The sequence below is a fragment of the Diplodia corticola genome (assembly GCF_001883845.1).
Source record: "Diplodia corticola strain CBS 112549 chromosome Unknown scaffold7, whole genome shotgun sequence".
In the NCBI taxonomy this organism is placed as follows: Eukaryota; Fungi; Ascomycota; class Dothideomycetes; order Botryosphaeriales; family Botryosphaeriaceae; genus Diplodia; species Diplodia corticola.
The window spans coordinates 642,905-655,606 of NW_017971486.1; the positions used below are offsets into that span (position 1 = coordinate 642,905).

Consider the following 12,702-nt stretch of genomic DNA (forward strand, 5'->3'; position numbering starts at 1 on the left):
AAGTCGAACAAGTAACTGCTGTATCTTCCTCAACGACCAATGACAGAACGCCGTCTGGCGCATATCACTTGGTTGAGGAAATGCGGCAAGATGGATAACGCAACAGGATCTTCGAAGGTTCGAGACACCACATGCCCAGATCCAGCCAACCATCTCGTCTTCGTCAGTGCGACGAGACAAAGCCCCACTGCAGGAAACGTCTCATTACCAAACGTCGTCCGTGTGGCCTACCGCTCTCTGGACCGATTTTTGCCTCTCTCTCCTTTTTTTTTTCTTTTTCCCGCAGCTACCACATAAACGTCGACGCCGTTGCGACCATGGTCTTTCTCGTCCGAGTGGCGGTGACACGGCTCCATCATGACCACCACCACCAACCACACCTCATCCTTCCTTCCAGTGGCTGATCTCCAATCCGATGGGAGCGAGAGAAGGGGAGGGGGAGGGGGTGTGGGAAGGCGCTAGAAGGGTTGGTGTGGAAGACGGGGAGTGGAGGGTAGAAGGCGGAGGAACGGTGGCTTCTGGCACTAAGGGATGGAGGAACGGCGGCGGCGGCGGCGGCGGGAGGGGGGCCAGCTGCAACAGGAGGAAGATGCCATGTGTATATCGTTATTTCGTCGTTGTTTTGGTGTAGATGGAATGGTCCGTCGCGCAACACCGCGCCTAAAGCGCCTAGTGGGGACCCTGGCGCAGAGGATGCAGACGACGGACCCCGCTTTCTGACCGCTCACCGGTGGCGGTTGGCTGGCGCCGTGGCGCTGTGGCGGCGTGTGGAGTTGGAGCTTGGAGGATGGTCTGCGACAGTCGGGCGTGTGCTCTTTGATGACGGGCAATCTCCCTGGCCGTGCTGTCGGTCGAGGGACTCGACACCAACGAGGACAGCGGAGTTTGATTGGCCGGATAGCACAGGTCGTCTACTGGGTATGAGCTTGGTGACATGGCACAAGAGACGTGAGGCTTGGGATGCGAGGCGTCTCGGCAGGGGGGCGCGCAATCCTTCCCGGGACGGCCATCCCATTCCTTCCCAAGGCCGTGGCGCTCGCGCTGCAGGCCAAAAGCTACGAAGGAATTCTCGAAGGCCCGAATCTGCAGGTCGATCTCTTGGGATGACAGGACCCTGGATGCCAGGATGATGCATGATGAGAAGTTGGAAGGAAAGAAGAGAGCGTCGAGTGTCGTGTGCGTGCCATGCGATGCAATGCAATCATCCCACCTTCTCCACTGGCGTACGGGGCCGGTGGATATCGTTTGACCTGAGCGGCACAAGCAGCAGCAGTGTCCCCGGCGGGAGCATGGCACGGCGACGAGGCCGCGAGCGGCTTAGCAGCAGGTGAGAGGTTGCTGCAAGGTACCACAATCCGTCTCGCCTCGCAGCAGCACCCTGCAGGCAATTTCAAGAGTCGACGAACGGGCTCCGGGGCGGCTCATTGGCGATGGTTCGTCAGTTCGTCTGGGGCCCGAGGAGGTGGGTCGGCGTGAAAGGCGGCCTCGTCGCCAGCAGGACCTGGCCATGCTGGGCCGTGCTGGGCCTGACTCGCTCCCCAGCCCGATCGGCAGCCGCCGCACGGACAGCCGTTTGGGGATCACCCATGGAGGCTTGGAGCTGCTAGTGCCGCCTCCCGCGCCGTTTTTTGTGCACGCCAGCCCGCCCACAAGTCTTGGCCGCTCCGTTATGCCACCCTTCCACGAGCCTGACCCGAAGGCCACGCGGCGGAGCCGCCAGGGGGGTGTCAGCGCCCGGGGGAGCGTGCGCCTGTGCCGCGGACCCCACCATAGCTCCAGCTGCTTGCTTAAGGTGGGGAGCTCCCAGCGCGAAGTCCGCCAGCAATCCGTCACTTGATTCCTGAACACCATCAAGTCACCATGGGCAAGAGAGAAGTCTTCCACGTCCGCTCGCGCGGCTACGAGAACGACCCCGAAGTCGAGCGCTTCGAGCTCAGCGAAATCGATCATGCCCTGCCCAAGATCTACACCCTGCTGACCGTAAGCCCGCCTGCTCACTTCAATCCGCTTTCTCCCAGGGGCTGACCGAGAGCACAGCTGGTCTACGAGCTCGACGCCGCAGCCGACAAGAGCAAGCTCGCCCAGAACCTCAAGGCCGGCCTCGAGATCACCCTCAGCCAGTACCGCTCGCTCGCCGGCGAGCTCGAGACGGACCCGACCAATGGCAGGGTCCGCATCATCCGGAAGAAGGGCAAGACGGTCGAGTACATAGTCAACGACATGTCCGACAACGACGACTTCCCCTCGTTCGAGTCGCTGGACCGGGAGGACTTCCCCGCCGGCAAGATGGACGGCGACCTGCTGCTGCCCGTCGCCGTCACCCAGAAGCAGCCCTTCACCCCCTTGGGCGAGGACAAGGAAGACGAGACGCCCATCCTCGTCGCCCAGGTCAACTACATCCGTGGCGGCGTCATCGTCGCCGTCGCCGTCCACCACTGCTGCTCCGACGGTGAGCCGCGCCGACACCACAAAAGCCCCCCCCCCCCCCCCCCCCCTTCTGAACCACCAACTGACATTTGCGCTCCCCCTCCCCCGCAGGCCCCGGCACCGACGGCTTCCTCGCCCAATGGGCCGCCAACACGCAGGCCGCCGCCACCTCGTCGGCGCTGCCCGCCTTCGACAGCAGCTGCCTGGACCGCACCCCGCTCATGTCGCAGGCCAAGCCGTCGGACGAGTGGATGGCGGCGACGCAGAAGAAGATCCGGTCTCTGGACCACGTCAAGGAGCCGCCGGCGCCGCCGCCCGCCGACTTCAAGATGCCGCCGCTGTCGCAGGTGATGCTGCACTTCTCGACCTCGGGCCTGGCCGCCCTGAAGGAGGCGACCAAGCAGCCGGGCGACGGCAGCGACTGGGTCAGCACCTACGACTCCATCATGGCCGTGCTGTGGCGCGCCTTCACCCGCTCGAGGCTGGAAATGTTCAAGCCGGACATGTCGAGCGAGAGCCACCTGCTGCACGCCGTACGTCCTTTTCCCCCTTGACAACAAAGATAAAAAGAGAGAGAGAGAGAAACACCAAACTAACACCCACACCACAGGTCGGCATCCGCAAAGCCGTCACGCCCGCCCTGCCGCCCCACTACCTCGGCAACGCGCTCCTCCTCCCCAAGCCGGGCGTCCCCATCTCGACCCTCATCGCCACCGGCAGCGACGACAACAGCACCAACAACACCAACACGCTCCCCCTCATCGCCGCCACCGTCCGCCAATCCATCAAAGACTACACGGCCCCGCAAATGGTCGCCGACACGCTCGACTGGCTCGCCGGCACGCCGCACAAGTCGTGGATCGCCATCCGCGTCGACGGCTTCCTCGGCATGGACGTCTGCGGCACCAGCTGGGGCTCCATGACGGCCTACGCCCGCGCCGACTTCGGGTTCGGCCTCCCCCGCGCCCTGCGCCGGCCCCGTCCTACGGTTGATGGTTATATCTTCATGTATCCGCGCCGCCCGAAGACGGGCCCCGGCGCGGAGGAGGAGGGGATTGAAGTTTGTGTTTGTTTGGAGAGCTCGTGCATGGAGAGGTTGTTGCGGGATGAGGAGTTGGCGAGGTTTGCGAGGCCCAGGGGGTTGTGAGGAGGGAGGCGCGGGAGGAGGGGGGGGGGAGTGGATGTGGCTTAGATGGTGTTTTTCCTTTTGCAGCAGGTAGATTTTTTTTGGAGTTTCTTTGTACGTGGGAATGCGGAGTAGCGTATAGGTGTATGTAGAATACTGTATGAATGATGTTGCTTGGAGACAAGTTTTGGTTCCTCCTTTGTTTTTTTTGTCTGATTTTTTCCTTCGCTTTTTTTTCTTTTCTCCCCTTCAAAGACCGAAGCGTGCACGCTTCGTTGGCGTTTTGTTGTTGTTGCTGAGCCGGCTTCATGCGAGAATTAACAGAAAGGGTACCCGGCGATTTCAGCACACGTCGGATGAGCAACATCACTTCATCGAAACAAGTCTCATGCTCAAGAAGGTGGTAACGAATGGTCATATAGACATTAAATCTGACGTATCTATCTACTTTATCGCTTCGAATGGTATCATCAACAAGCCTCACTCTCACTAATCCGACGCTCTCTTCTTTTTCTCTCAAGCGTTTTTCAGGTCCTCCACCACCACATACACAACACCACCCGATGACGGGTTCTCCCAGCCCTCCAGGCTAAAGGGAAAGAGGGGAAAGAAAAATCACTGGGCCGCGCCCTTCTCGTCTCCAGTCATCTCGACAGACTGCGTGCGCGAGGATTCGCCCAGATCGGCGTGCAGCGCATCCTCGAACTTGACCTGCACGTCGTCGCCGAAGAGCGGGCCGATTTCCTCGAGCGTGAGGCCAGTGGTCTAGATGTTTCGACAACATTCGTCAGAAGGGGTGAACTCGAGGGGAAAGAGAAAGAGAGAAAGGGGGGAGGGACTCACCTCAGGCAGCATGAAGTAAATGGCAATGCAGCAGGGCACGGTGATGGCGACAAAGACCATGTAGTACTCCCAGCCGATGGTGGCGAAGGCGGTGGTGGCGGGATAGGTGTAGGCGAGGGCGGGGCCGAAGAAGCCAATGTAGTTGAGGGTGGCGCCCTTTGAGCGCAGGTGGGTGGGCCAGATCTCGGCGCCGTAGACGTAGCCGGTGCACTCGATGGTGCTGGTGAACCACACGCCGAAGATGAAGTACATGGCGACGGCGGCGCTCAGGCCCGGCGCGTTGGTCGTCGCCAGGTAGTACTTTTGCAGCACCCCTTCGATGACGAGCAGCGCCACGCACCCGAAGCCGCCCACCACCAGCAGCTTCACCCGCCCCAGCCGGTCCATCAGCAGCACGTTGACGAAGCACCCCACCAGCACGCACGCGTCCCACGCCACCCCGAGCCCGAGCTGCATGACGGTGCCGAAGCCGAGGTTGCCCATGAGGGTGCTGGATGCCATGGTCAGTCTCGGATCAGCACGTATTTCATCAAAAGAGAGAGAGAGAGAAGACAATCAATCGTGGGATGGGGGTGGGGGACAGTTGACACTCACGCAATCAGGTTGGCGATGACGGTGATGCCGGTGCTCTGGCCCATGGTCCACACGAGCAGGGTGCACACGGCGCGCTTGAGCATGCTCGGCGTGGTCAGGATGTACCAGTAGCTGCTGGGCAGGCTGCGCTCCGCCGCGATCTGCGCGCGGATCTGCACGAACTCGGCCTTGGCCAGCGAGTCGTCGTCGGGCGCGGCGGGGTTGCGGTGCAGGCGCTCGAGGATGCCGCGCGCCTCGTCCTCGCGCCCGTGCTCGATGAGCCAGCGCGGCGACTCGGGCAGCAGGAAGAGCGAGCCCAGGAAGATGCAGGAGAAGCCGGTGAGGACGATGTAGTTGAGCCGCCAGGCGTAGTCCTGGAGAAGAGTCAGTGACGGCCGGATGGGGTGTGGAATGGGGAGGAGACGAAGGACTGACCGCATCGACAAAGTAAAAGGCGAAGCCCAGCAGGGCCGAGACGATGTACGAGCCCACGACGCAGACGCCCTGCGAGCCGACCAGCATGCCTCTGTTGTGCGGCGTCGCCAGCTCGGCCGTGTACGTCGGCGTGTTGGCGAAGCACATGGCGGCGCCGAAGCCCGAGATGGTGCGGCCGGCGAGGAACATGGCCACGTTGGTCGAGCCCGCCGACAGGGCGCTGGCGAAGATGAGGAGGAGCGCGGCCACGCCGTTGGCCGCCCGACGGCCGAACCTGTTGGCGATGGGGGCTTGCACGATGACGCCGATGAGAGCGCCGCCGAAGAAACTGCAGGCTGGGGTGTTAGCGTTGCTCGTCGTCAAGTGTGCAATCGCCGGGTCGAGCCAATTGGTCCTTTCAGTCCAATTGACATCACGGCTGATGGTGCTGGGAAGCGAATGGGGACTGACCCTCCAACCATGCCATTGGTGCGCTCAATGGCATCCGGGGTGGACAGGAACTTGGCCAGGAAGGTTGGCTGTGCCAGGGTGCCCGTCAGGATGTTGGCGGCATATCCGTAGATGAAGCCACCAAGACCGGCGAGGGCGATGGTCTGCGAGAGTCAGGTCGGCACGAGCGGGGAGAAAAGGCACCAGGGGCGGGCATACAGCATAGCTCATGGCACTCGTGTGGCCACGGCCGACAATGGCCTCTACAGCAGGATCCGCGCCCATTGTGGTTGAAGTGACTGAAGGGCTCAGCAAGACACTGATGGATTGGGCCGGGAGCTGGCAAAGAGAGAGAGGGAGGGAGAGAAGTCTGCTAGAGTGCAACCGAGAAGAAGAAGAGTCAGGCGGCAGGTATGAAGAATCTGGCGGGGAAGGTCATTAGATATCGGGCAATAATGCCAGACCCAAACCACGGCGCGAGGGAAGCGGCGAAGTCGCCACGCACGCGTGGCTCTGCAGGCCCATTACTCGTGGCGAAAGAGGAACAGGCCGGCGATGGTTGTCGGATGCTGAGGCATCATCTCTAATCTTCATCTCATTCGGCTAGGTTGCGGCGCGGATGGTGGGCGAGCTGCATGTAGGAATGGGCCCCCACCGCGCAGCTGGATCGGGCTAGATGCACTGCCGTTCTTGCCTGATGGCCTGGCGCAAGCGAGCATCCCCACGCGCGGCTGCGGCTTCTCGAGAAACAATCTGACGGCGGGCCGGGGTGTGACTGACCATGCAGTAGTCGGCAGGGCAGGGTGGAGCTGGCGGTTTGATACGCCGGCTTGGCAGGCGTTCGCCCGTTCGGGACGCGCACGATGCCCATTTCATAACCCGGGTGGGCCCCCCCCCTCGAGTTTCATGTGCAGGCATCCCGTGCCGATGCCAAGAGGGCGGGATAGAGCGACCGGGGCCCCTGCAACCCAAGCGGCCAGAACCTCAGGCTGCCGCAGCTGCAGTCCGCTTCCCTGCCGCTTTGAGGCCCGGTCGTCATGCACCCTTTGTCATTTCATCAGTCGATGCTGCATCTTGCTTTTTCCACCGGCTTTTCCACCGCCTTGTTCGGCGGTGTGCGCGTCGAACGACGGACTGGCTCGACGGCGACCCCGAAGCCCCAAGGATTGCTCCCGGCCACGACCTTTCGACTCCTCCGCCGATCATCCCCAGGCGTGTCGACCCGCGGCTTCAGCAGCATAGCTGTTTTCCCTGCCAACAGCAGAACGCTGAGCCAGGCCGTCCGGGTGGATGCGGGCTGGTTGATGCTGGGAAGCCGAATCCTTCCCGGCACCAAGCTCACGCCAGTTGGGGGCCGGAAAATGCTTGACAGCTGGCAGGCGTGCGTAGTAGTTCCTCCGCTCCACAATAGCAGGGCGGCGAAATTGTTATGTACCTATGCTCCCCAAATATTCCTTCGGCCTTATACTTGTTAGGGCAGCACCAGAGGATCTATAGCGCTCCGTGGTTCTGCACAACGGGCATCCCCTAGATGCACGAGTCAATCCCATCCACCCTCTCGCCACGCGATGATCGATCCTGCAGGACGACCTGAGGATAAGGGGGGGGCGCGCTCGCGGCAGCACACTCTTTCACAACAGCATGAGCCATGCATGAGCTTCCCACATGGCACCGCCGTTTCCACACCCCTGCTCGCGTCAAGCCGCGTTTCTCTTGTCCCTCGGCCATGGACAGACATCAAGCACATCCTGCGGACATGGCCGTTTTCGGCTTTCGCGAGCGACGGACGGCGGCGGCTACAAAGCCGACCAGGAGTTGTCGCCGTAGTACTGCATCAGGTAATCCCCTCTTTAATGCTTCCCTCGCGCGCCGCGTCACATCTCCCACCCCTCCCCCTTCTGGTGATTTGGAATCCTGCCTGCCTGCCTTCCCATGCCTAGTGGGAGGCCGCACATATGGGTCGCTACTTAGGTTCTAACGCGCATAGCCGAACGGGCCGAGCAGGCCCGCATATGCAGCAAGGAGCAAAGGGTACCTACGCCGCAAAGCAGCCGCGAAGCAGCCGCGAAGCGAGTAAAAAAGGCGCGCGGGTGCGCAGTATACACGTTCGCACGAAGTCAAGAGTCAGTCGTCCGTAAGCGAGCGGTGATCGCAACGGTGATCGACGACCGGACTGCGCTGTCCTCGGACGATCGGTAGAAGAGTTAGGGAGGTGCATCTGCGCCCGAGTGCTGATCGCTAACGCATTCCGCTACGTCTGCTGCTCAAAACGCGCGACGCATAGTCCACTCTGACCTGATCTTTTTCAACAACCGCAGCTATCAATCGTGTCTTGGGGCGCTCGTGCGCCCAATATTGGTACGTGAGTAGCAAGAAGAGACGATCCTGGCCGGGTGGCATGCAGTGTGTGTACTTACCATGACTCGACATTTTCCATTTTGGTTATAAAAATAAATATTGCTTGAAAGGGTAAAAACACCATTGGATGTGCGGCTGAAATCTGAAGGTTGGGTATACAAGAGCTTTGAATAATGACAAGAAGATGGACAAAAGAAAAGGTCGTGAATTAAACGGCGCCAATGTGAGCCTTTCCGCCAAGACCAGGAGAGAGCGAGAGCCCAGATGCTATCTCGCGTGTGTTTGGTAAGCACTCTGCTGCACATGCACGCTCGTGTCGGAAATGTCGTCGTATGTGACGTTGATCTCCTGGACTCGCTGAATGCCTTCGTTGCTCCCCTTTCCGTTCTCCAGGATGCTTCTGTCGCTGTCTGCGTCCGTGTGGACCGACGCCTTTCCGGCGCCCGACGTGTAAGTGGGGTATGCCGCTTTCTGGGACGAGCCGGGCATGTAATCGAGGTTGATGTCGCCGTGATCGGCAGATCTCGAGGCGAATCCGCTCGAAGCGAATCCGGCCTTGGACTGCGAGTGCTTGTAGTAGTTGCCGTAGCCCGACGAGCTCTGGCCGGTGACGCGTTTCCAGAGGGGGCGGAGGGCGGGCATGGTGACGCAGATGATGGTCAAGGTCAGCTCGGAAAAGGTCCAGCACACGCTGTCGGAGCAAGCGTCTGATTCGTTAGCATCCGTCATCAGCGATGGTGGGGGGCGATGGACATACAGAGATAGTCGGCCGAGTTCGACAGGGCGTTCAGAGTCGTGGTGCGCACGATGCCACAGACGCCGGCAATGACGCCAAGCGACAAGGAAATGCAGATGGTGGTTTTCTCCTTCTTCCGCATGTTGAGCTGCCAGAGGACCATCCACGGGAAGATTGCGAGGAAGAAGTCCATGGCGGCGGACCAGACGCAGACGATGGTCGCAATGACGGTGAGGCTCAAGTGGTACTCGCCCTTGACTGACGGGTTCCAGAGGGCTTCTACCGGCGTGACTTGGGCAAAGACGGAGATGGCGAGGAGGAAGCTGACGGCCATGATGGTGACGATCCAGAACCAGAGAAGAACGTAATGCCTGGGGGCGGGGGTCAGCTGGGAGACGGGCGGGAGAGCAGAGAGAGTGGTACCAAGTCTTGTTGAGAATGCGGATCAAGAAGACGGCGACGGCGCACTTGCTGGTGCCCATGGCGACGGAGATGACGGACTGGCCGATGAGAAAGGCCTTCATGGCGATGGAAAACTCGGTGAGCGGGGTGATGTCTGCCATGTGGATGCCGAGGCCATGCTGGGCGGAAACGGTGCAGATGATGGAGAAGGCAAACATGAGCAGCTGGGCAGAGCAGAGGTCAGCGGCGGGCAGGGTCAGCGGCAGGCATCAAGACGCACCCAAGTGAGGACCAGCAGCCAATCGTCCCAGCCGACCTGGCCTCCGATCTTGCTCCTCGTCCAGTACCGCAGGGAGATGACGGTGGCAGCCAGGAAAGTTTCGATCCACAGGACGGCCAGGACCTGGGGACCCTTCTGCTGGATGGGAAGCGTCATGGCGTCAGTGAGAGTTCCCTTGCAGACGCCGATGGAAGAAATGCCGGAATATATTCAGAGTTTCGTGGACCCGGGTCGAACAGGTACTTAATCTGGGTGGGCGCCGGGGGACAGGTAGCCGTGCATGTCAACGCCGAGCAGCTGGGACGCAGGCTGGGCGTCAGCTGGGGTATACCAGGCACATTGTCGAGGCTGCATGGGCGCCGTTGATCTTCCCTGCAGATTGGAAGGCTGGCGCCGGACCAACAGCGGTTTGCGGCACTCGCCAGCACATGGCGATTGTAAATGACGCGTTCGTGCTGAAACCTCGCTTGGCTGAGAGCCGGCGTTTTCGACCGAGCAGCCACCCGCCGCGCGGGAGCGCACGACGCGGCCGGCGGGGGGAGGCGGGCGCAGCGGGCGTAGCGGGCACGGGGGAGGCGGGAGTGGCGGACGGCAGGTGGGGGCAAATGGTTGCCAGCCGGCGCGGCAGCACCCCTGGCAGTGGCGGCAACGAGTTCCGGCTGTGGAAAGATCGGCGAAGGCCCGGCGGGTCCGTCCGCCGCCGCGGATGAGTAAGGGAAGCGCAAGGGAAGCGCAAGGGAAGCGCCCCACTCGCCCGGCGTTGCACCAGCGAGTCGCAGCTGCCACGGCCTGCATGGCGTCCATGTTCCGCGAGAGCTCCTGCCAAGCCGCGACCCGCGCCGCACCCTACCTGCCTGCCACCCTGCCACCTACACAGCACACAGCACGCCGCACATCGACATGTTTCGTAGATCGCCCATCGACCAACGTCCATCCGAGATCCTCCAGGATGTGAGGATGCCAGCCCTGGCCGCCTGCCCTGCACCCGACAGCCCAGCACTGCGGCGGCCCGATAGACGGCATGCATCGGCCTGCTGTTGCACTCGACGAGACGCGGACCCATCTCCAGTCGCCAGCCAAAAGCAAAACTGCGGTGCTGTGGATCCCCAGCAATTTGCCCCGTCAGTGATGCGTCGGGAGATTTTCTGATTGGCGCGCCGCCCCCGTAAGAAGTTTAATGACTGGTACCTATTGCAGCCGCTCCTGCTCTGTCCGCAGTGTACCTGCCTCGATGGGGCCCGTGGCTAGTCATGATCTCCTGACGCCTTCTCCACCCTCACCGCATAACATCTTTCGGCAAAAGTGCTTCTGTGGTTCCTGCCAAGCTCGCGACATGCCTCGACCCTGCGCCTGCGGCCTGCCCGAAGGAGCGCGCTACCGTTTGGCAATTTCTCCAACTTCTCCCCTGTTCCTGGTTCCTGCTGCCAGTGCCACATGGCCGACAGCCGAATCCTTCCACCCGGCCCCTCCGTGCCATCCACGCTCATCATGGGTCAACGCGTCCCCATGGCCAGAGAGGCCGTGCCTCCTGTTGCAGCAGTCGATCCGCGCCGCCAATAGTCGCTATTGCGTGTGCTGTGCCTGGCAAGACGAAAAAGATGACGGGGTTGCTCCAGCCCGACTGCAAGCTAACTCCTCTTGGTCCATACACTTGGTCTCCGGACCTCCGTCGCCAACTTCGTGCGTAGGCTCCCATGTCCGAGTGATTGAGGTGCAGCCATCGCTCCAGCCATTTCTTGCTACCTGTTGATCGCTGTGATGATCCATAATCGCTGATCCATCAAAAGGGGTCTTGGTGGTGTGAGAGAGTCCCAAATCGCATAGCCACACTGAATGGCACCACGACTGCTGTCTGCTGCCAGAAGAATTCCAGAACGGTACCCCAGCCCAAGCCTAGCGTGAATCCGTTTCTCTGTGTTTCTGATCCTCAGGAACCGCAAGTGCTGGTCGACTCGGCTTACCGAATTGTCGGGGTAGGGGCACAGTCCTCCCCCGTTCCGAGCACCATGCTTCCTAAGCGTGCGAGAGTCGGTCAGTATGCCGTCCAACCGCTTGCTTCACAATTGCAACCTCGACTTATGCAGCTTACCGCTTGCACCGGACGCGTAACACGCTTGCACAAGCGTGTACATCATCTGGAAATCGAGCACGGCCCGAGGCCTCTGCAAAACAAGAGGCCAAGACAATCCCCACCGGAGGCCTTAAATGCTTCCGTGTCGCGATCCGCAGCTGCATCGGCAGATGAAGCGATTCTGTCATGGCACCGCTGGTCGTGGTGGGCACGGATTGTTAACAGCTGCACCGGCTGTATAGAGCGGACGTCAAGCTGGGACCCATTGTGCGTGCATCGAGCATGAGGAAGGCAAGAAGACACCATTCTCGACAGGAATCGGAAAGCCATGAATGACACAAGTGCACATAGAACCAAGTGAAGGACGGGCCCCGTTTTCATGCACCAGCAACTGAGCCCTACAATCAGAATGAATCATTCCCCCGATGCGGCTACTGCAACATCGCAATCTCTCAGCCAGACGCAACCCTAAGAACAGTCCCAATGCCCGAGCCACTGCATCACGCATCTACGCCCAAAATCTCACCAAAGATCTGGACCTGGACCCTTTGAGGCTCAAGTTAGACCATATCCTTGTTCCAAGGTGGACTGATCACTAACAGGCGCATCTTCGCCGAGCACTTCTTACTTCAGGGCAGCTGTACCACCTCCTTCTGCTGCGAATGGCGTGACTTCGTCGCTTGTCCAGCCCTGGGTTGGATCGAAATCCTAGCAAGGCTGCGTAAGACGGGGGTCGCGTCACCGACCAACCGGCGGCAGCAATCGTGCCTGGACGTGGAACGAGAACGATCGGGACACATGCTTTCAGCCTCAGCGCGGCCTTGCAAAGCTCGCGTTAGGAGCTGAACCCTGAAGCGGTTGCGCTCCCGAGACCGAAGGAGAGTTTGTGCGACGGTCCAGCTCGACGGCGCTCTCCGAACAATCATGTGCGACGGTTTTCGCAGCCAAGTGCTGTTGTTTCTGCCTTGTTTCAATGCTTGGAAGCTTGAGCCGCTGGAGCATGTGCAAGATATAAGGGCGAT

At 60.8% G+C, this 12,702-nt stretch overlaps 3 protein-coding genes across 3 annotated transcripts; 1 reads left to right on the forward strand and 2 right to left on the reverse strand.

The window, feature by feature from the left end:
• Positions 1–1,860: 1,860 nt before the first annotated feature.
• BKCO1_7000206 (trichothecene 3-o-acetyltransferase) lies at positions 1,861–3,574 on the forward strand (the record flags this gene model as incomplete). The annotated part of the gene is made up of 4 exons (XM_020278659.1): positions 1,861–1,980; positions 2,038–2,449; positions 2,539–2,960; positions 3,038–3,574. 4 exons carry the CDS (start codon positions 1,861–1,863, stop codon positions 3,572–3,574), a joined length of 1,491 nt encoding a protein of 496 aa, XP_020133657.1.
• A 594-nt stretch (positions 3,575–4,168) lies between these two features.
• On the reverse strand, positions 4,169–6,118 carry BKCO1_7000207 (general substrate transporter; the record flags this gene model as incomplete). The annotated part of the gene is made up of 6 exons (XM_020278660.1): positions 4,169–4,318; positions 4,397–4,886; positions 4,991–5,343; positions 5,405–5,732; positions 5,855–5,997; positions 6,053–6,118. 6 exons carry the CDS (start codon positions 6,116–6,118, stop codon positions 4,169–4,171), a joined length of 1,530 nt encoding a protein of 509 aa, XP_020133658.1.
• A 2,340-nt stretch (positions 6,119–8,458) lies between these two features.
• BKCO1_7000208 (uncharacterized protein) lies at positions 8,459–9,765 on the reverse strand (the record flags this gene model as incomplete). Its single annotated transcript, XM_020278661.1, has 4 exons — positions 8,459–8,898; positions 8,949–9,298; positions 9,351–9,553; positions 9,610–9,765. 4 exons carry the CDS (start codon positions 9,763–9,765, stop codon positions 8,459–8,461), a joined length of 1,149 nt encoding a protein of 382 aa, XP_020133653.1.
• Positions 9,766–12,702: the final 2,937 nt, after the last annotated feature.